The sequence below is a fragment of the Leuciscus leuciscus genome (assembly GCF_965113295.1).
Source record: "Leuciscus leuciscus genome assembly, chromosome: 20".
Lineage (NCBI taxonomy): Eukaryota > Metazoa > Chordata > Actinopteri > Cypriniformes > Leuciscidae > Leuciscus > Leuciscus leuciscus.
Genome location: NC_138744.1, coordinates 17,130,377 through 17,154,705, shown reverse-complemented (window position 1 = coordinate 17,154,705; position 24,329 = coordinate 17,130,377). Strand labels below are relative to the sequence as shown.

The following is a 24,329-nucleotide window of genomic DNA, read 5'->3' as shown; positions in this document are numbered from 1 at the left end:
GGAGAACACCTGACAATGGGATGTTGAGACTTCTTCTTCTGGTTGAGAAAAAGCGACACCACATCAGTGATCACATCTTCTGTTCTTCAACTGAACAAACTGTTTAGACGAGGAAGAAAAACACGAACACGATAGAGACGTACAGGGAAGAGCAAGAAACCAGTTTAGCTGTGATAATGAATCATTATTTTCCAACACAATATCAAATCTGTTTTCTGTAGGTGACTGAATATGATTCTCTGGCACTAATTTTATGGCTTCAGCAGCTGTGAATGGACTATTATGATGTTAATGTATTTTTGAAGACACATTTTTATTTATCTTGAATCTCATTTGTCTTTATGCTACTTTATTAACTTTATTCTGTGTCCTCCAATAAAGTGTTGTTTAATAAAGTATGGTGACTATTGTGTATTGAAAGTGGTGTTTGGTACAGTAAATAGACATTTTTATTTGAGAAATTTTAATTTCTTATTTCTTTAGTTTAATTAATTAAAAAATAACTAGGCCTACATATAATTAATAACTTATAAATTACTACATATAATTAATGACCATGATTCTTTTACTTGGGACATAAAAAATGTAGATCTGGTTAATGATATTTGGGACAACAATGCAACAAAAGTTGCACATACTTGCATGTATGCCAGTTTGCAGTGAAATAAAAGGAAGCGATGTGAATAACAAGAGGCTACAGTGGGCTATCTTGCTATAAATACTTAACGCTTAATTGAAGATGATCCATGTTGATCATTCTAGCACATCTACAACTGCTTTTTGAATGAAAGCATATATCACTGATGTCAGGCATATAAGCAGCAATCAGGGGGTGAAAAGGAAATGTTGGCACTGTTTTTTTGTTGTTTTACTGAATGGTGCATTACCCTTGTGTAATAGTAATAGTGTGTGTAGATCTGTGTAGATTGTATGGCCCAGCAATGGCCCCCAGAAGAGCAAACAAATGCACATTTCAAATGGCTGTAACTCGAAGTCCGGTTAGTGTATCAAAGAGAAAATCGGCAGGACGACTGCCTATGCTATTGTATAATAAATAATGTTGGCCACAGTTTTCAGATATATATGGAAAGCTGGCATAAAGGTTATTTTTAAAGTGCTCACAGTAAAATATCAAATTTCAGCCTGTCCCTCATATATGTCATAAAGGTTTGCGCAATGAAGATATCCAGTTGTCCATTAAATATATAATTTATTTAACATTTATTGTTTTATTACTAAACGTTTTATACTACATTACCCACATATCTCTGTCATTCTATCAGTGGAACAGGAAGCATTGTTCTGTAGTTCATTGAAATGTGCAGACATGCTTAGGGTTAGGGTTAGGATCTCGGTAAAGGAGTAATTTCTCACATTATAGAGACACTTTATAGTTAGCTTAATGTATAACTAATGTAATAATAACACCAAACCATACTTTGTAACATGAAGCGCCAGTTTATATGGGTTAAACGATTGTCCAATCACAGCGAGTTCTGCGATAAAGTCACGGCCAATACAAACCCAGCTGAATAAATGCGTCACACTTACATGCCCATTTATGGCAAATGATGACAGATCTCTTCTGGTTCCGGCTGCAGGGATAGATATACCTTAAATATTTAATTAAGGCTGTTAAACATGTATTTCTAATTAAATTATAACACTCATATTTAAAAACAAAAGACTCTTTGTGTGGTTACCGTCCAAAAACGAGTTCACATGATCAATGACACAAATTTGCTTATTTGATTAGACTGATGCATAAATACATTTGAAAGAGAAACTTTTTTCTAAGCAAAGGCCTACAGCAGGAGTAGTTTTGCAGTATTTTAATTAAAGATAATTGCATGTAGGCCTACTAAAGTGCTTCTAACATTTACAGTGTATGTATAGTCAAAGATATATCAATTATATTCATAAATGTAACAAAAGCACAATGAATGGACACAATTTTGAAAGCTTATTCCAATATTTAATGTCAAACTGTTTAAAGACAAATGTAGCGCCAAAACTACTGCACAACAGTATAAAAATCAGTTAATTTAAAATATCCAGATACAGGGGCAATCTATTATAGTGACACATACATTAACGTTAAAAAAATTGCTATGATGAAGTTATATATTTACAAACCAAAAGATGAGATTCAACTTTGTTATGTGGAAATACATTTGTTTCGTCGCTTTAAAGAACAAATAGGCAAAAACATAAGCACAACATTTTACATTCTCAACTTTCATTCTATATCCTTGTGATTATTGGTCACTTTTATTTTAACTATGCAATGAATATGTCCTTTAGCAAAACACCTGATGAGCACTGACCCTTTTTTATAAAGGCATTAGGCAGAAATCAAGTACAGTTTATGAAGCTGAAAAGAGAAAACAAAATGCTTTAACAATATGGAAAAAGATAAATCACTATATTCAGTATTGGTTCTGCATATATCAAAGAGATCCTGAGGAGGAGTGGGACTCCACATGAGGACTTTCAGAAACTGAGACAGAGCAAAGGGTGCACCTCGCTGGACACATCCTACGCATGCCCAAACAACAACACCCAAACACAGTGATGAAGTGGACACCACCAGGAGGATGCAGGAGACAGGGAAGACCAAGGAAGACAGAGACAGATGTTTCATGAAGACCTGAAGAATGTCAGTGTCCCATGGGAAGATGTGGAGAACTTGGCCACGGATCGAATACGTTGGAGGACACTTGTTGCCCAATGTGCCCAGCACAGCACTTGATGATGACGTTGTGAGTTTATCCATAACCGTGGGATATGTTTTCTGTAAAGAGTGTTGCATAATTAAATGTTAAAAGCATTTTTATGTTATAAGTTCACTGATATGTGGGCATTTCTATGAATAAAAGTATGTCTTTAATAGCAAGCAATAATCATACGAAAATGATTTACATGCAAACGGGACAGTTATCAGCAGTGTAACATTCTGATTATGACAAAATAATCGAGTATCTGATGTCATGTGACAAGTCAGATAAGCTTTTCCACTCTTGCAAACAGAGGTAGGTTATGAGGTGTGGAGAGACATCATGTATCACTGGAACATGAACAGACAGGGACCAATTTGCAATTAATATAAACTTTCTGACAGTGTGTGTGATATCCGACAACTTTCCAAGAAGTGGCGCAACTGATTTACATATATCGCGATAAATATGTACAGGAATTGAGGCAGTAGCCAATGACAGCACTAGGAGTAAAAGCTGCAGGATTGTGTACGAGTATACAAATATGTACGAGTATCGTACAAATTTGACAACTTGTTAAATCTTGTGAATTATTAAGACTTTCAGACTATGTTTGTACTGATTGGGATATGGGTTTTGTGAGAAAAGTTTTAAGAAACAACAAATGCTTGATAAAATGTTTGATTTAGGGTTAAAACCCAACACATACATACCATTGTGAATATTTGCCTTTGCAGCTTTCCGTCTCCTCCGTTTACTTCTCCTCAAACAATAATGGGCTGACTGAGTCCGAAAGGCCCTTTTGGTCTTTTCAGCTGGAAAAAGAGAAAAGAAAATATAATTATGTATAATATATAGGATTATTTAAAGGAAAAAGTACTGATTTACCTTACACATATTGGATGTTACATTATAAAGCGTTAAAAGCATGGCAAGTGTTGTGGTTAATATGCATTTACATCAAATATCACTTTAAAACTATCAATACAGAGGTAAAAGCATGGTAAGTTTTGTGGTTACTGTCCTTTTACCACACCCTATCACAGTAAAACTAGGGTTACTGTGGTAAAAGCATGGTAAGTGTTGTGGTTACTGTGCATTTACAATAAGTATCACATTAAAACTACCAATAGTGTGGTAAAAGCATGGTAAGTTTTGTGGTTACTGTCCTTTTACCACACCCTATCACAGTAAAACTAATGTTACTGTGGTAAAAGCATGGTAAGTGTTGTTTTTACTGTGCTTCTACTACAAATACAACTTTGGAACTAATTGTACTATTTTTAATCTGATATGAATATCTAAGCCTATAGCACGTCACGTGACAGGCAGTGTTTAATCATATATTTTGAATTAGAAAGCAATGAAACGCAAAGTCTCCGTGGAAATGGCAGATATATTTGGCAGATTAATATCGACAAACAGAAAAGACATTATATCACACATTATTAGGACAGCGTATTTATGTATTTATTTACTAGGCTACTTACCAACAGCTGACACACGTGAACTGATGCCAAATATCGCGATGTGTTCGGAACGAGACTTCTTCAGCGCGATTTCCTACTAATAAAATATCATTTTAAAAAGATCAATAAACAGCAAAACAATCCAGCTTCCCTGGCAATAAGACCGAAATAATAACATAAAAAAAAAACCACATAAACCACGATAAGATCTCGTGAATAAATGTTGATTAAACAGCTTCTCTGCTGCAGCCGACAGGCAGAAATAATCGAGCTGTAATCACGAAAGACGAAAAATTACGAAATAAACGTGTCCGTGGCACGAATCAATAGATTAAATTACGTGACCATATCACGAACGTTGGAGTTATCCGTGGTCTCACCACAGACTCAATCCGTGCTCCTATCACAGATTTTAGATCTGACTATATAGCCAAGCGAGCAATAGGTGTAAAACGCCATCAAACTGGATTTTATGATGACAGGACAAGACAAAATTGCAACACAGTCGACATAAAGCTTTCAAGTCTCTAAACAAGTGAGCAACATCACACCATCCAGTGAGTGAGGTCAGGTTGTTGAGGTCCGTGGTGCCATCACGGGACTTCAGTTTGGCTAACAGAATCAGACTGAATTTTTATGATGGCTGGACAATGCAATAGCTACAATAACAGAGAGGTTAAAGTCTTTATGGTATTTGGTGTTGGAAAATAAATAAATACTTAAAATGTTGTGTTTCCAAATGAGAAAGCACGTCCATTGAGTGAGATCTGTTCTCTGTCATTGAAACGGGTATCCGTGTGTGGACCACGGAAGATGAGTGTCATTGACTTGCGTGTTGGAGTTATCCGTGGTCTCACCACAGACTCACTCCGTGCTCCTATCACAGATTTTAGATCTGACTATAGCCAAGCGAGCAATAGGTGTAAAACGCCATCAAACTGGATTTTATGATGACAGGACGAGACAAAATGTCAAGTTAATTACATGCCATTGCAACACAGTCGACCTAAAGCTTATAAGTTCCTAAACAAGCCAGCAACATTACAACGTCCATGAGTGAGGTCAGGTTGTTGAGGTCCGTGGTGCCATCACGGGACTTTGGTTAGGCTAACTGAAACAAACCGAAATTTTATGATGACAGGACAATGCAATAGCTTCAATAACAGTCAGGTTAACGTCATTATGGCATTTGTTGTTGGAAAAGTTCACAAATACTTCAAATGTTGCGTTTCCAAATGAGAAAGCACGTCGATTGAGTGAGATCTGTACTCCGTCATTGAAACGGGTATCCGTGTGTGGACCACGGAAGGTCAGTGTCATTGACTTGCATTGGAGTAATATCCGTGGCCGCATCACGGAATTTGGGGCGATTCCGTGATGGCTCCACGGATTTTGAGTTAAGGGCACGTGGACATTTCACGGAATCCTGTGAGACCAGGTTGGTCCTAACGCCCCAATGTAGTGACGGGGACACTATACTGTCAAAGAGCACCGTCCTTCGGATGAGACGTAAAACCGAGGTCCTGACTCTCTGTGGTCATTAAAAATCCCATGGCATTTCTCGTAAAGAGTAGGGGTGTAACCCCGGTGTCCTGGCCACATTCCACTCATTGGCCCTTACCAATCATGGCCTCCTATTAATCCCCTTTCATTGAATTGGCTCTATCACTCTCTCTCCTCTCTCCACCTATTCGGTTGTTAAGTCGTGACGTAACCACTCTCCGATAATACTCTTTCCGGGTCCAAAGTCCAGGTCCTCTCTACCGCTTTCGCTAGTGTTTTGGTTATTATTGAGTGTTTTTACAATGCCGCAGTGCTGTGTCCCGTGTCCCGAGCAAACTCACTTCAACCTCGTAAATCTTCTTTTTCATTGATGCCTGGACTCTACCCTTAATTATGCCACCTGAGTGATGAGCTACACTAACCACTCTGTTGGTGTTAAAGGAATTTAAACCCTTTTTGACCGCCAAGGGTGCCTCACTAAGAAGGACGTGATCGTGAATAAATGTACAGGTTCCACCATTGTTATTTCTGGACGAGAGGAGCGCTTGGACCCGGAAAAGGCTAAACGTCACGCGTGACGTCAGACTTAACAATCGGATAGGGACGTCCCGCGTGACGTCACGCCATTTGGAGCAGCCATCTTGACGGAATAGAAAATGCTAAACCGCTGGTGTTAATACAGCTCGTCGCGAAATATTCATCTATTTACCAACCTTTGCGGTGATGATTGAAAAATCCTTCCCCGCTGGCGTCCAAATCAAAGAGTTGCTGACCCATCCGGACTCGTGATACCGATAGCCTGCTAAGCTTTTGTATGCTTTTAATGAAGCTCCGGTGTACTAGCGTGATGGGAAGTGAATAAGGTAGCTGTAAATGTCACCGAACTCAATGTCAGGAAGTTTTTCTACACATTTAATGCCTGTAAAAAGAACTCGTGGTGCTTCATATCTATGATTCCTAATTATTTTATCTTCCTCTTGTATATTTCTTTTTATGATGACATGACGTGAAGAGTTAGCTGACGGCCGCTGCACTAATAATAGATAGTGGCCAGTGACCGCGACGCTGAAGTGTGTGAGAACAAATGAATAACATCGGTGCGAACCACGAACATTTATTTATTTGGATTACATTTTTAAATATTAAATTTTAATCATTCTGTGTCATTTTTCAATGTCTTTTCACTATTTACATGTTTATGCCCAAAATGCTATAATATTCAAAGTAGTTGACTGTCGCTCTACCCTGTGTACATTATTGATTAAATAGCCTAACGTTAGCCTATTTAAAATCGTTACAGGCACCTCGCGAGCATTCATTCATTCAACTATTTTAAAAGACTGGAATGAACACCAGCACACACAAGCAATCTTTTTTTATAGTCAATTTAATAAAAAAATGTAACAACAGGTATGAAATGTCAGAAAGAGAAAAAAAACTTAATGGCAAGACGAGCATAGACTGCTGCAGCTTAGTGGATAAATATATTTAGCCTATTTATTATTAAGATTGCACAGTTGGAAAGAAAATATATTTATAGGAACATTTTAGCAGGCTCAAGATAATTAATACAGTGACCATTATTCATTATTTTAATCAATTCGCAGCCATAAAACGTGATAATCCGCATTCTCATGTATGTGCGCTTGTGCAATAGTATTCCGTCAAAATGGCTGACACGCGGCTAGGGGTCACGTGACTGGGAGATCCCTATAGCTGGTGTGTGGTGAGCGAACTGGCGCCGTTGTACTGTGGCTGCCGTCGCATCATCCAATTGGATGCTGCACACTGGTGGTGGTTGAGGAGAGATCCCCTGATATGATTGTAAAGCGCTTTGGGTGTACAGTAGTACATATGAAAGCGCTATATAAATGCCTCATTCATTCATTCATTCATTCATTCATTCATTCATTCATTCATTCATTCATTCATTGTTTTTCCTGAGACCTGAAGCTTTTCAGTCTGAGGCGCGATGCCGTTTTGTCCAATGACTGAAGCCTTTTAGTCTGAGGCAGATGCCTTGTCTTCATATGTCTGAGGTCTGAGGATGTCCTAAAATGTTAATTGACTTTTGAAATATACAGCTGTTGCACAGAAAATAACAGAAAGACAGAATTTCATAGGGCAGCTGATTTAGAAAATCTCGGCTATTTTATAACATTAAATTACATTTGCTGCAGGTAAGTCGGCACTGAACTTGAAGCTCATTCTTTGTTCACTTAGTAGTTCATTGTTTGTATAGAAATGTTTGTAAATGAAGGAGCTGAAATGTAAACATCTTTATTGTGATTATATTGTTGCTATAAATTGTATTTTGAGTAGTGCTGAATCACTCGTTCGTACCTGGAACTTATTTGACTGTTTTTCGTTCTCAGGTAGAAAAAAAAAAGATAAACAGCTTGAATATTCGGGAAGGGAATGAAACGCCCCTTTCCTCTGATTTGTCAGCCGAAGATCAAACTATTCATTCATCAGTTCCGCACAGCAGAATAAAAGTCCTCCGCTGCTGCAGTTGTACAGATTCTTAACGCGTTTATTGCAACTACTACATTTAAAGGGGTGGTATAATGCCCTTTTCACAAGATGTGATATATTTATGATGTCCCCAGAGTGTGTGTGTGAAGTTTTAGCGCAAAATACCCCACAGATATTTTTATATAGCAAGTTAAAGTTGTCACTTTTTGAGGGTTTGCAAAAACGCACCGTTTTGTGCCTGGCCCTTTAAATGCAAATGAGCTGCTGCAGAGGGCGGGGTTTCAAGAGCTCGTGTCTGTTAGCAGCTGCTGTTACCTCACGCAGACACACTAAAATGACAGAAACTGTTCTGCCTTTAATGTTAAACGGAGTCAGATAAGGATGGAGAGACTCAAGAAGAAGTGACAACATGTAGAATGCAACAGGACGTCTCTGAATGGTTAGTTGATGAATTTATGTTGCTGATGTGGAGTTAACTATCTTCAATTAGGATATTCTGCCATGATAAATCTATAAATTGCTCATATATGAACTGTTGTGAGATGCACACAGAGTGACTTTCTATTGCATGTGAAAAGATGGATGCTAAAGTTTGAGCTGACTCACAAATGTACTCTTATACAACAACTTTTCCTCTTCTCAACATGGACTGCGTGTTCCCGGGGGCGGGGTTTATGTAAATTCTAGGGTTAGTGATGTCACTAACCCGAGAGGAATGTCGTGTTGTAGTCCTTTTCTTTAAAAGCAAATATCTCCCTTTGCTTTGAACTTTGAGCGTTGTAACTTTGCAGATGTTGTTTATGCTCAAACAGCAACATTACACACTAACTAAAGTTAGAAAAGTGAAATCACACTCAACCACCCCTTTAATATTTTTTCTCAAACAACCAGACTAATGTCTCGACACGAACCGTAATGGGGAAGAGAGTAGACAGGGCTTTCTTCTGTGATAAGATATAAATTCACGCTTTGCATGAGCTGGGTAGGGCAGGGTAAATGACGGCTGTCAGTCTATGGTCGCCCTCGCCCAGTAAGTTTAAAAAAATACTATTAATAAATTAAGATATAAATCAATATAATTAGTTGTAAATTAAATCTTAAACACTAATACAAAAAGGAAAGAATAATGCATTTACTATATAGGCATAAACGTTCATGCACAATGACTATCTGACAACCGGAGAACAGAGAACAACAGAGACATTAAAATACATACGTAGGCTACTCTTCTGAGTTTTATGATGTAGGCCTTGTGTTTTATTTATTTTTGTATAATTTCTCTCTCAAAAGATGCGCTTGTGCGCTGCGCGATCTGCTGCGCACTCACATAGTCTACAGGACTGCAACGCAAGATTTTCATAAAGTATAACTTGCCATTTTGGTCTGTTTCTCACCAAACCCTACCTTCAGAACGCTTGGAATATACTGCACGAGTTGCATAGGGTTATTTTACGACAGATTTGCATTGGCTAAAAAAAAACTAAAAAAACAAAAAAACATCTCGAGATTAGGGTGACTACCATAAAACACATAAAATGTGGGACGATTATAAGTTTGTGTGGGACAATGTGGGACATGTTACCAACACTAAACCATAACCTGAAACTGTTGTATAATGTCTATCCAACTTAATAAAAAATATTTGTATTCTGCCTTTCAGCTGATAAAAGTTCTTTGTTCTTTAGCCCCCCCCCCCAGAAAACACCATTACATCACAATGTAACATAACATGTCTTTATTTTACATTTAAATTCAACATCACTGAGCCCAAAGGCAGCAGGCATCATGCAGATCACTGTTTTTGAAACAGTTCTGACCAAGTCCAACTAAAGTCCAACAAAATAAACAATGAACAAATAAAATATAAAACAACATGAAATTAGATCATTGACAGTCTTATATATTAAGAGTATATTAAACTAAAAACTCATATTTTTTTTTAGAAAGGATGTGAATTAAAACAACCACAGCAGGCAACAGGTTGATACATTCTGTTAAAGGAGCTGTATGTAAGAAATGTATTTCAATTAATCATAAAATGGCCCTGATATGTCACTAGACATTAAGAAATCATGTTCATTTCAAATACTTATATCACTGACAACAGTAGTCCGGCCAGTATATTGTCATTTAAAAAGTGAAGTTGCAGCCAGAGAAAGTCTAATGAGGGGAGAAGTGCCACTCAATAAACTTCCGGTTGCCGTTCCACTCTTGTTCCATAAGAGGGCGCTCACATGACGAGTGCAGAATGAATGGAGGTCTATGGCGCTATACCCATCAAAATCCACTTTTCTCAGGATATAATTTTTTGTCTAGTAATTTGAATGTTGTATTCGAAAGGAGATGCAATGAAATTACACATTGCTGGGTGTTAGATTTTTTAGAGTCACTTATTTGCTTTAAAAAGTATTTTAAAGTGTCAATGACGTCATACACATCATACGACCAGAGATACTGCTTTACAGCAATCCTTCAGTCACTTTGGTGCTTTCGCGCTCTGCACTTTCTTTTCTCTCGAGGCATCGACAACACAGCTGACACAGGTAAATACACGTGCTAGAAGAGTTTTTGTTTTGTTTGTTTCTGGTCCCGCTTCGTATGCCACGATGCCATCAAGCGGTATCTCTGGTCGTAATCAGTCCTTCACTGACCAATCAGCGTTCATTAGCAAAATGCTAGCGTGTTATGGGCAACAACAACTCAACCTGTAAGAAATCGAAAAGAAATAAGTACTCGTTCATTCAACTTTCGATCTATAACCCATGTTGAACTTGCAAAACCTACAATCAAATCTGAGATTTCTCAACGGCAATCGGGTGAAAGAGACAAATTTTGCCGTCTAGCCCCATTGACTCCCATTCATATTGCACTCATGGCGAGCGCCCCCAGTGGAACTCTGATTGGAACTACAACCAATAGGACTTAGTAGGGTGTTGGAGTGAACAGGCTTTCCGTAGACAGGCTTTGTTGCAGCCCTCAACTGATGTTGATGTTGTCATCTTGTGTTTTGGCCTGAAGCGCCACCCTCCACCTATCTACCAATCACGAAGTCAGGAGTGTTTCGGCATCGGGGTTGCCAGCTCTGCTCTAGTTACCACAGCTACGTAGCATCCTACGTTCCTGCTGGATCCTGCAGCCTATCTGGCAACCTCGAGTCAGGGGGGAGGGAGAGGGGATACACCGCTCTACAGTAGTTTGAAAGTGATTGCAGTACCAGTTTTGGCCACAATCTTACATACGGCTCCTTTAAATTAAATTTTTAATTGACTGAATTATCCATTTGTTTTCTGACAGGGAACACATGGAACGAATCACCGCTCCACATTTTGATTGACAGCTGTCACAACCAACTAGTGACCGTGTTTACTCCTTTCCTTTCAACCATTGGACAGGATTTAAAAAAAACGGCTGTTGTATTTACTTCTGACGAAGTGCTTTTAAATATAGGTGAAAAACTACGCCGCAAAAATAATAAATAAAATGCTTTCTTAAAAAGGCAAAAGAACGCATGCACGTTTTCTTAATATGATAATTAGAAACCAATAGCCTGATGAAAATGCGGGACATTTTCTCAATATGCGACGTGCGGGACAACGCAAAGCGGGACGGGTGGTCACCCATTAAAGTCATTATAATGCGAGATTAAACTCGTTAAATTGAGAAAAAAAAAATCAAAATACAATCTTGATTATAAGCTCATTACATTTCGAGAATAAAGTCGTTGTGTTTCGAGAAAAAACTCGTTAAATTTCGAGAAAAAAAGTCAAAACCACGAAACCTTTCTAGAGCACTTGCCCCCCCTTGCCCCCCTGTAGATCCGCCCATGGTGTGGCCATGTTATGAAGTGAAATAATAAAAGTTTGAAAAATATATACAAAAATATGCCAGTGCAAGCAACATAGAATATATTGTGATGTGGTTTACAAAATTATGTCAGTCATCATGTGTTGCAATAGTTGCAAGGTCATGATGATTCATGTGTTAAATTCAACTAAAGAATTGAATGGAGCATCAAACCCTGCAAGAGAAAGACTTTTATTAAAACACTTGATCAGGTACATTTGTTGTATATATTTAAGGACTTATCATAAATATCACTTACCTCCTGAAATTTCAGAATAAGATACGGAAGACCAGCAGTCCAATTCAACTATAAGATACAAAAGTAAGTTCTTTACCATGTGATCAATTTCTATCATCATGATTTGGCATAAAAGTTACAATAAAGTCTTTCTTTTCAACATGAGGGCTCTCATCACCATGACTGCATGATATGGGCTGCATTTCAAAATTATTTTCAACACACTCAGAAGAACATTAAAATCCTAAATACATTTACATTGGTTGCTTTCCCTTTCTGACAGTAACGGCAAATCTTACAATTGCAATAAGAACATCAATCGAATTCACTCATTTGAAAGAAAACAGCAGCACAATAAATAAATGTAAGTTCAGTGTAGCAGATCTAGGTTTCTGATTGGATTGGACCACAGTACTGTATGTTTAGGATCTCTTCTTTCCAATAAGCTAGTATGACATGCTGTTAAAGAGCAATTCAACAGTGTTAAACTTTTCAGGACCCCATTTGTGGACTTACTTTGGCTGTTGATATTGCGCCTTCGTTTTTTGAAATAAAGAATCACACAGACAATCGGTGATATGAGGACACACAGAGACACTATTGTGACCATCACTCCTGCTATCAGATTAGTTGTCACTTCTGCACTCGCATCAATGTTGCCTTCAATCTTGACAACAGGACTGTAAGCTGAGGTTGACACATCTGTGATCACTAGAGAAAAGATAAACTTAAATCAGTCAGTTTGATTAGGTTATTTTTTATCACACACATATAGGTGCTTGTCTTACTTGTGGCTAACAATGTTGTGGAAAGTGTTTCCAATGTTGCAGTTGTATAAATCTTCTCTTCACCTACAATCAAAGTACAAAAATTATTTCTACAGTATGAAAAATATCACATTTTAGAATATTTAGACAATAATACAAATGCCACATACGCCCCATTTTCCAGCTAATATAAAACATTAACTTTGTACAAGCTTGTTTAAACATGAACACATTCACAATTATTACAGTATATTACCAAAGACACACTGAACTCATGCTGTAATTGTGTTGAGATACAGGGAAATGGTGCGGACTCAGATGCAGAGTAAGGCTTTTGTTCTTTTTTTAAAACACACGCACACGCACACACACACACACACACACACACACACACACACACACACACACACACACACACACACACACACACACACACACACACACACACACACACACACACACACACACACACACACACACACACACGCACGCACACACGCACGCACACACAGGAACAAAAACCACTCCATTGGGGAAAAGAAACGCAGGCCACAGCAGACAAAAAAAAGGGTAACTCTTTTTTTTCTCCCCCCTGACTGACAGAAATCAAATAAACAGGACTGGAAAACAAAACACTAAACATAGTTTTAAAACACACAGCCAAAGGACAGAGAACAGGGAGATTAAATAGGAAAGGTAATAATGAGGGAGATGAACAACACACTAACAAGGGGTTACAAGATAGAAGAGCACATGGCACACATAACCAAACAAAGAGCTGTGTGCTCACACAGAAAGATAGACGGGGTGTCAGGATCCTGTCACCACAGTTTCAGGAAAAAACTAGAACAGAGGTGACAGAACCCTGACAATAATCACCACAACAAGACTTAATTTTAATCTAAACCTCAGAATATTTATACACAGTATTTTACCAACCTATTTATTGCCATTATCAATACAAAATATTTTTGACTAACCCAAAACCCAACTCACATCTAATAGCACAACTTAAATTAAAATCTTTTAATGTAATCAATGTCTGTCAAAGGGTTAGAAATATTGCATTGAAAACACACCTTTCATCACCAGCTTCACCTCATAGCAGGTTTTTTCACTCACTCTGCACTGATACCATGATCCATCAGTGTTTACTGCTACCCTTATAAGCAGAGATCCATTCCCTAGTATTCTCACTCTCTCGTACAGAGGCCTCGGGTCTCTTTCTGTGCTGTTTGAGGGTGTGTGTGGAGGGCGATATTGGTCTATTTCTATTAATTGATGACCATGAAAGATTTTCCAAGTTACTTGATCAGTTCTGTATTGTAGAGGATGTTCAGAGCATGGTAGTAACACTGAAGAGTCTGGAGTCGCATGGACAGAATCCAAAGTTTTACACTCTGAAACCAGGGAAACATAATTATCACAACAGGTTTCCAGGGGATTATTTGCTTGTTTCAGAAATTACCATTCTCACCTTTGACCCTCAGGTTAAAAAGAGTTGCATTAAGGCAGTCCCAATCTTTGAAGACTGCACATTCATAATGTCCTTTATCAGATAAACTGATGTCTTTCAGATCAAGTGTAACATTCCCAGCATCATTTCTCACAGACCATCTCTGATGCTCTAATGGAGAGTTGTCTGAATACTTTAGGATGTGTTGAACCGGGTCGGTTCTGCGTAGTTTCACTGTCAGAGACTCCAGCGGGTGGGTTGTGGTTAGGCAAGAAATAGACATATTGTCACCCTGAACATAGTTTATGTTCAACCGATGGACCTGCTCACAGGGTCTCTGTGTCACCACTAAAAGGAAATAAAGAGCAAAACAAGACATACTAAGAGAGCTGAGACGTACTGAGAGCCGAGACATGGAAACCACAGCGCTTATAGAAATAAACAGCATTTACTTTCTACCAAGTGGTTCTACCTCTGAATGTATTAATACATTTTACGAAATGAGAAAGAAAATCCACAACCCGGTGAACTACTGTCAGTATTTTCTGAAATGATTCTTTTGAATGTCAGTGTATGTGGTCAGAATTATTGGCACCCCTGGTAAATATGATCAAATATGCCTGTAAAAATAAATCTGCATTGTTTATCCTTTTGATCTTGCAAAAAAACTAGCCTAAAGTGGGGGTTAAATCACATTATGAAATAGATGCTTTTCTTCTTGCCTTCAAATAGTAAATGGTTACATATATTTATACAAATTTAAAGTAAAATCTTGACAGCAATTTCCAAATTATTACTAATACTGCAGTATTCTTCTATAAAGTAGCTTTTGAAACAATGTCCACTGTGAAAAGTGCTATACTTGACACTGATCATACACTGTAAAAAAAAGAGTAATTTTACAGGTAATGGTCTGTATTTTTTTTTACAAATTTGACCGTTTGGTCATTATACAGCTTGTTATTTTACAGAAATTTGCTGTGATTTAAAGGTACACTATTAAATTTACAGGTAATTGCTTGTATTTTGGTTTTACATCAATTTTACGTTTTTTAAAAGGACATTGTCTGTATTTTTATAGAGTTATGTGTAATTTTACAAAAATTAAGTAATATTTTACAGATTGTTTCTGTGAAATTAGAAAACAAAGAAAAGAAGGTATAACTGCAGAAATATTCATCTATTCAATATGTTTTCCTTGAAGATCATTAACCACGTGGGGGTTAAGGTGATATTTTTTTAAGGTTATATAATAGTATTTGTACATACAGTACCCTACATACATCAGCCTGTATTGAATTATTATTTATTGTTAGGCTAGTCTTTTAATCTTGTCTTCCAAATATATGCTCATTTTGATCATTATTTCATTTTTCTTATTCTCTCATAATTTCATGTATATTTTATGAATATTTTTCCAAATCTCCCTTGCTGCACATTCAGGGCTTTGTGTGTGTGTGTGTGCGCCATATTCAATGAGATTCAAATTTGCCGCCATTACTTTTCCGCTGTTTACTCCCGCCCACAACGGTTAGCTGATCTTGTCGAGTAAGTTTGGATCTGTATCAAGGGCAATCGGGAGATTTGAATTCAGTCTACACTCGTGAAGTGGATTGTGAGATCAACAGTGGTTTAAAGCAATCGTATTCGTCAAGAGCCGTGAGCTGGAGCTCTGTGAGCAGGAGCCCTGTTGTCAGTCAGTCCCTGTTGTCAGTTGGATTCTTTGGAAATAGCGCCCCCTTTTCAGTGAGCCTGGTTCGTCACAGCAGAGTGAGCGGACATCATGCCAACCGATCACCGGCTGAGAGTCTCATCATACTACATGTGAACCAGTGGGGATTTCTTTAAGACTGCAAGGGAAGCTCGGCTTCCCCTATAATGTCAAAAAATGAATGGTCAAACATGTACAATTGTGTTAACATTTTATTGACTAAAGATGCGTTAGAACAAGTTCATCTCAAAGACGAGTTCGTTCAGAATCAGCTACACATAGCAGGTCGGCTGACTCGATTTCCTTCTCATACATTGCCGTAGCATCACAGTGTATTTCCCTGTTGAAGCCTAGCGTCCATTGACTTCAATGGGGCTGCTTTGAACAGTTTTTTTTAGTGCTTCGAAACTAGACGCTCATCTATCTATAAATTACAGAAACGTCTGTCTGTCAGTCTGTGTGTCTGTCTGTTATTCGCATATCTCTCGAACCGTTAGTCCGATGGATTTCAAACTAAGTAAGTGCAGTGCCAAGTAGAAAAGCAGGGTCTGACCAAGGGCTGAAGGTTTGGCGACAGTGCGGGGTAATGTTCACCCGGAACGTGCAGCTCTGCCACGCCCATCTCGGGATTCGATCGTGAAGCTAACGCTGAAGCGGTCTCATATGGAGCAGACCGAGCGGCGTTACTGCGGCTGCCATATGCCCAGGAGCCTCTGAACTTGTTTCAGTGGGACCGCTGACCTGCCTTGAAAGGACTTGAGGCAGTTGAGCACTGACTGGACGCGCCCCTCTGTGAGGCATGCGGTCTGAGCGACCGAGTCCAACTCCATACCGAGATAAGAGATCCTCTGCGTGGGGCAGAGTTTACTCTTGTCCCAGTTGACCTGAAGCCCCAACTGGCTGAGGTGTCGGAGCACCATGTCCCTGTGTTCGCACAACAGACCTCGCGAATGAGCTAAAATGAACCAGTCATCGCCTCCGCGACTTTCGTGAAGACACGGGGCGACAGGGCCAGCCCGAAGGGTACGACCTTGTACTGATATGTTCATCCCTCGAACGCAAACCGAAGAAATGGTCTGTGTCGAGGAAGAATCGAGACATGAAAGTACGCGTCCTTCAGGTCGATCGCTGCAAACCAATCCCGGGGACGGATGCATTCGAAGATGCGTTTCTGCGTGACCATTTTGAACGGGAGCTTGTGCAGGGCCCGATTAAAAACTCGCATGTCCAGGATTGGCCGTAACCCACCGTCTTTCTTGGGTACAATGAAGTAAGGGCTGTAGAACCCAGACCTCATCTCGGCTGGAGGGACCGGCTCGATCGCGTCCTTCGCCAGCAGGACGTCAATCTCTTTCCTCAAGACAGGGGCATCGACGCTCCGCACTTGGGTGAAGCGGATGCCCCTGTACTTGGGAGGCCGGTGGGCAAACTGAATTGCATAGCCGAGCCGGATGGTACGGGTGAGACAGCGGGACGGTCTCGGAAGCACTAGCCAGGCTTCGAGAGACCGTACCAACGAGCCCACCCGGACCACCGGCGTACCCGCGGAGGGGCAGCGAGGTGGAAGGCAGGGACCCGGCTTCGGAGGCATTGCTGCGGCCGAGAGCGGGGTCTGGGTGTGCGGGGCAACACCTACCTGCTTCCACCGGGGGGCAGACAGCAGGGAAGGCCCGGAGGCGTTCGGCTGCGGGCTGCCCCGAGGTGAAGGAAGGAGGGGAAACGAGGAGCGAGGCCCGGGGGCGTTGAGTCCTGGTTTCCGCACCTCCTTGCCCAGTGGGAGACTAGAGTGACGAGGCCGTAGCGGGCACTGCCATCTGAGCGCTGGGGTGAGGGGAATGAGAGCAGCAAGGCAACGTGGCGGCGCACACTGTCATTCTGACCCTCTTGGACGGGAGAGACTGATTTTTTTTAGGCGCTTCTGGACCACCAGTGTGGACATCGTCTGACCGAGGGCCAGCGCTGTGACTTAATCACGGTCAGTCACTATGCGCAGCTCCACCTCAACTCAAAACTACCCCTGTGCACTGAGGCGGTCTGCAATTAACAAAGCCGCCTCACCACCAAGGGTAGTGAGAGAGGAAAAACTTTTCTGCAGATTTTGGCATGTTTGGCTGCCATATTGGCGCCAAAATGCTTCCATACTGCCAAAGTTTTTCACACACATCCGGGCAGGCACGGGCAAGGCATTTAAGCGTCGCACAGAGTACAGCGTAGCCCGGGAAAGTGTGGCTGTCAAGTCTGAATCTGATTCAGCATGAGTACACACACCATTATAGTGGGAACTCAGCATCAACTTCATTTCCAGAGTATAACAGCCCTCTCTCCGATGTAGCGATCGACATCTGATCCTTCCCTGGAGCCCCGAATGAAATGCTTGGTCCCTCGTGAGAAGGACCAGAATGCCATCCGAAGCTGCCGGGCATGCAAGACAGTGAACGTGGGCATCGCTGACACATGGCACGCATAAGGCAAAAAGGCAAGACGAATAACGTGCCGACGTGGTCACGCTCTCATGAGAGAGCATAAACCACCCACGAACGCAGTCTCAGCATGTTTGCGATGCGCTGGAGGAGTGAGTGGTACGCTCACTGTAATCCTCAGATCACCAATGCTATTAGCCAAAGTAGCCCTTTTCTGGGACACCAGAAGAGAAACTAGATCGGGGAATAAGCAAAGGGACTCCACCTCGTTGAGGCACACGAGTCTCGACCGCGCATCTAGAGCGCCGAACGACGCGCCCTGGGTTGCCGTGACAGGCACACGGCACGCTGAGCGGCTCAAGCCTTTACGAGAAAGGAGAGACGAACAACGTGCCGACGTGGTCATGCTCTCATGAGAAAACATGAACCACCCACGAACGCAGTCTCAACACGCTTATTAGTTCTCCCAGGCATGTGAAACAGTGATCGTGGCCGTCAAATGAGGACAGGAAACGACCGCATCCAGAAACACACGGGTGAAACGTCATCCTGAAAAGGATGCGATATTCACTCGTGTTGCTCTTTCAGAAAACGCTCTCTTAGTGTGCTGAAGCACGCAGGGATCAACGCGGCAACACAGCGGGGAAACTGCAAGCCCACTGTGTGCACTCAACCAGATACCAGCTGTGACAACAGCTTTTTGAAAGAAGAAGATCGCGTGAAGTGACAGCTGATATCCGGGAGATCGCGAAGATCACTGCCGCGCCGTAACACCAACACAGAGGTCTTGAAACAGCAGACTCGTTGAGCTCTCACAGAAAAACACAATCGAAACGCTCATTCACTCAGAGGACACAACCGGTCGGCTCCGAAGCAGAAAGCGATTTGTGTATGCGCTCGCTTCCGCCTTTATACCCGCGCTGGCAGGCGGGACGCGGAATGCAAATGTTGCATGCCAATGTTCATTGGCTCGTTTTAGTTTCACTCGAAGGCAATTGGTCTCCCTAGCGTGATCCCAATTCATTGGAAACTCCTCCGACGAGACGTAGGAGTTCCCGAACGAAAGGGAACCGGAGCTCAAGTAGCGTTTTCTCGGAGTTCACTGTGTAGCCTGCTCCCTGAATCGTGTAGTTGAATTTTCCACATTTTAGGGATGGGACGGTATGAAAATTTCATATCACGATTATAGTGACCAAAATTATCGCGATTATCAATATTATCACGGTTTTGTTAAAACGAGATGAAAGTGTTCAAAAATAACTGATGCACACACTAAAAACAGTTCAATATTTGAAAATCAACAAACAACAAATAAAACAAGCAGCTCTATGCACTTTTTTAAGCAAGATTATATTCTGTGGCATTTCCTTCCTTATAATGACCGTCGTCATAGCATTATAACACAGCGCACATCCATGTATCGCAACGGACGCGCTCTCTCGTTTCATTCAAATACAACTTGCCGTCTTGAGTCTCAGTTTTTGGACGATTGTTTTGTACGCTGTACAAAATGGATTTATAAACAGGTAAAGGCTGGTTCACACGGGACGATTTTAAAATTGTCGGTCAATTTTCCAAACCTGAGAGACACCACACACGGCGATAAAAAATCACGGGTCTAACAGTTTTGGTCGTACAGTGTGTGGTGCGCAGCCATACGGCAAAATCAACACATCACACACGAACTGATTTGACTCCCGAGCATTCCCAGGTCAGACGGGAAATCTTGCAAAATCCCTCGAGATCAAACGTGACTTCAGAGTAAACAATCATGGCGGACGAAGAGGATGCAGTGGCGATAGTTTGTAGTTTGTTTTTAACCGAAAAAAAAACGTTATCAAAAGAAAAGGCGATGGTCAAAAAAGTGACATGCCGCCGGCTGTTTTGATTTTGTTTCCCGGTGCTTCGTCACCTCGCTTTCTGATTGGCTACACGCCATAGTCCACAGGCTGCGTGCTCGTTTGTCCCCGGGGGACACCACACACGAGGAGAAATCGGGCCAAAAAAATCCAACATGTTGGATATCCCCGATTTGAGATCGGAGCGGTCCCGACGTCCTTCCAAGCAGACGAGAGCAGTCTTAACACACCACACACGGCAGGAATATCTGATCAGATTATTTTACGATAATCGGAGCATCCTTAAGATTGTCGGAAGGGGTGAATCGGGGCTAAAATCGGCCTAATTATCCTGCCGTGTGAACCAGGCTTAAAATTTAAAACATTAATCTAAATTCAATATGTCCCCGTAATTATGTGGTAAAAAAAATAATAAAAAAAATAATCGGTGTAATAAGTGTACAATGATATACATTATTATCCCTTAAATGTCACTCTTAATAGTCTTGTTTGAACTTGATCGTTTGTCTTTGGCTCAAAGCCACTTGCTGCAAACTTTTCTTTGCGGAAGCTTCACGTTTATTTCAAGTGAGTGAGATAAAATATTTCAACTCAAAACAACATTTTGTGCACAATTATTTCCCAGACGTAGTTTTGGTATTGAGGTCAAAGTTAACTTGCCTTGCGTTCGCTATAAACAGTGGGTGATGGTCACACAAGACGACTCGCCAGATTTTAAGTGTTTCCTTCCTATTGTAGTGACCATCCTCGATTAAGTTTCACTCAGGACTTTTGTAAAAGCCAAAATATGACCACACCTCAGATTTGGTCCTCTTAAAAGGCTGAAAAATCTCCCGAGCACGGTCACTGCCTTCCGCCATTCCTTCTCGAATAAAAAAACAACAATAACATTGCGCGCTACGCCTGTGTCAGACTGTTGCTGGCTGGACAGGATTTACAGTGAGTTATTAAAATCGCGATTATCAAACACGGTTTTAATGATAATTACATTTTAAACGATAATACTAACCGTCAGTACATTTTATCGTAGTTTAGGTGTAACTGATGCCGTCACAGTGATTTTTGTGATTTCAGGTCACGTGGAAAGCAGATGATCATGGCAAACAAGGTATGGGAAGAAGTAACTTAAAATATCATAATGGCTGAGTCTTCTGATTCCATATGATTGCACTAAAAGTGGCAGAAAATTTAATTCGAAAAATGTAATTTCCCATGTGAATATTCATTTGATCCTTGTGAGGCCACTGTGGCTGCACAACTCCTTGTCTAAGCTCCCCAGACAGCAACACCAGATGTGGGCCGGATCTGGGCCGACACTATGTTGCTGTCTGGGTCTTGTTCTATATCTAGACTGGACTATAGTAATGCTCTGGCAGCTCTTCCAGCATCAGTCAAACCTCTGCAACTGATCCAGATGCTGCAGCAAGACCTAAACTCACTGCTTCAGATCTATGTGTCCTCCAGAAGCTTGTGTTCTGCAAGTGAACGGCGCCTTGTGGTGCGATCATCCCAAAGAGATACAAAATTTCTGTCACCTTTCTGACAGAAAGTTTTTAGTAAAGATGGGAAACTTCTCCAGCTCCATGGCACCTCTGAGCTGTGGTCTTCCACAGGGCTCCATTTTGGCTCCCTCTTTATTTTCTCTCTACATGCTACCGCTGGGCACAATTCTTAGGAAACACTGTGTATCATTTCACCTTTATGCAGACGACACCCAAATTTACATTCCAATCAAGCGCAATAATCCTGCAGCATTAAATTCTCTTCTGCTATGCTTAGAGGAGGTGAAGGCATGGCTGGCTCAAAATGTCCTATCTCTTAATGATGATAAGACCGAGGTCATTGTTTTTAGCCCGAGTGAAAGGTCCCAGTGCACATGCCCAGACTTGGGGAGTCTATCTCCCTTTAAATCTACAGGAGTGCGGAACTTAGGTGTTCTTGTTGACCAGTCTTTAAAGTTTGATAAACACATCTCATCTGTAATCAGTTCTGGTTTCTACCAACTTCGCTTACTATCTAAAATCAAAGGCTTTCTCACTCCAATAACCCTGGAAATGGCGGTTCATGCTTTCATCACGTGTCGGCTGGATTATTGCAACTCACTATATTGCGGTATTTCAGATTCTCAAATTTCCCGTCTTCAGTTAGTCCAAAATGCTGCGGCCAGACTCATCCATAATTGTCGCAAATATGATCATATCTCTCCCATCCTCAGATCTTTACATTGGTTACCAGTTCGGCAGAGAATAGATTTTAAAATCCTTCTCTTTGTCTTCAAATCTTTACACAACATAGCACCGGTTTATCTTTCTGAACTTATTCATCCGTACATTCCGTCCAGAAGTCTCAGATCCCACGACCAGGCGCTGCTGGTAGTCCCTCGTGTCAGACTGAAGCGTAGAGGGGAGCGTGCTTTTGCGGTGGCAGGGCCTCGTCTGTGGAACACCCTGCCTCTAGAGATCAGAACGGCTCCCAACCTCTCTGTTTTTAAGTCTCTGGTCAAAACATACCTATTCTCGTTAGCATATTGATTACTTTTCTTGGGCTGTTTTTACTATTTTACATTTGTTTCTTTGTTTTAAAATTAATTTTAGCTTAGTTGTTCTTTAGGTGTGTCTGTGTTGTTTTTGCTGCTTTTATTTTTATATGCTTGTTCTGTAAAGCACTTTGGTCTGTCTAGCGGCTGTTTAAATGTGCTATATAAATAAATGAACTTGAACTTGAACTTGAAAATCACTTTCACTGACCTTTCCCTGGACTGTTCCCTGCTGGTGGAATGACCTGCCCAACTCAACACATTTTCAAGAAACTGCTAAAGATCCATCTTTTCATAAACACTTGACCCAATAATACTAAATCTTTGTTTTAATAATACATTTTAAAAACGTGTGTTTTTATAAAAAAGCTGTGTACTGTGCTAGACTAACTGGGACTTGTCACTGCACTTGTTGCTTCTATCGTTCTCTTAATTTTTAAGTCACTTTGGATAAAATGTAATTGTAAATTTATAAAATAATAAGTTATATTAGAGTATAAATGTATACAGCAATTTCCTTTTAATGTGGATATTTTTACATGTTCTAAATGATATACTAAGCTTGTTTTCCTATCATTCACATATCTTGATGTTCAGTGTTAATGTTTAATGACTAATACTGTAAATATGCAGGTATTCTGTACTTATACATTTAGTTAACTTTTAGAAATTGACTTTAAATTTGCTATTATTAAGTACTTAATTAGAGATTGGTCAAAGTTGTGGAAATTGGATCTGTAATAAATAAAACTGTAAATAAACAAACTTTGTATTTGATTTTATGTACTTATTGCATTTTTATACATAACTTCATAGTTATTTTACACATAAACACTATATATTAAAAGATAATTACTGTAGATAGACAGCATTATTATAAAATAACTTTATAAAACCCTACATTTACAGTTTAACCTGAAAGTTAAATGTTTTTTTTTAATGTAATTTGATATCATTTATCTGTGTCAAATTAATTAAATAATTAATTTTGACTGTAAAGTCAGTTCTGTATATTTAGTTTTTTTTAATTTAACGGAATCCGTCTGGAAACTTTGCTGCCAGAGATGTACCGTTTTTTTTATTTTTTTTATAGTGTATGCATGTCATACCGCCACGTTTACACACCCAAAGTGCATTGATATTTTGCATATATCTAGTTTGTATGTTGGTTAAAGGAATTTGATTTCATATAATGACACTTACCTTTGCATTCTAATAAAGCTGCTATTAGAAGATATAGAAGTTGGAAATATGAAGGCAGAAAACTCCCCATCATACACAGATGCTCACTGCAGGACAGCTGAACTCTATGAGCAAAGGCCACATCACTTCACT

General features: G+C 40.2%; 1 protein-coding gene and 1 long non-coding RNA gene across 2 annotated transcripts in view; both read right to left on the bottom strand.

The window, feature by feature from the left end:
• LOC309483801 (uncharacterized protein) overlaps nucleotides 1-24,319 on the bottom strand; it is a 73,408-nt gene extending 49,089 nt beyond the window's left edge. The window contains exons 1-3 of the mRNA XM_082149822.1: nucleotides 24,198-24,319; nucleotides 14,490-14,816; nucleotides 14,092-14,412 (exon numbers count right to left, since the gene is read on the bottom strand). Of these exons, the coding sequence (XP_082005948.1) occupies nucleotides 14,092-14,412; nucleotides 14,490-14,816; nucleotides 24,198-24,270 (721 nt within the window). The 5' untranslated portion in view covers nucleotides 24,271-24,319. The remainder of the gene's footprint in view (nucleotides 1-14,091; nucleotides 14,413-14,489; nucleotides 14,817-24,197) is intronic.
• On the bottom strand, nucleotides 1,962-5,145 carry LOC309483740. The gene is made up of 3 exons (XR_014200639.1): nucleotides 4,208-5,145; nucleotides 3,431-3,532; nucleotides 1,962-2,794 (listed from the first exon to the last, which is right to left on the bottom strand). It is a non-coding gene; the product is annotated as an uncharacterized lncRNA (long non-coding RNA).
• Nucleotides 24,320-24,329: the final 10 nt, after the last annotated feature.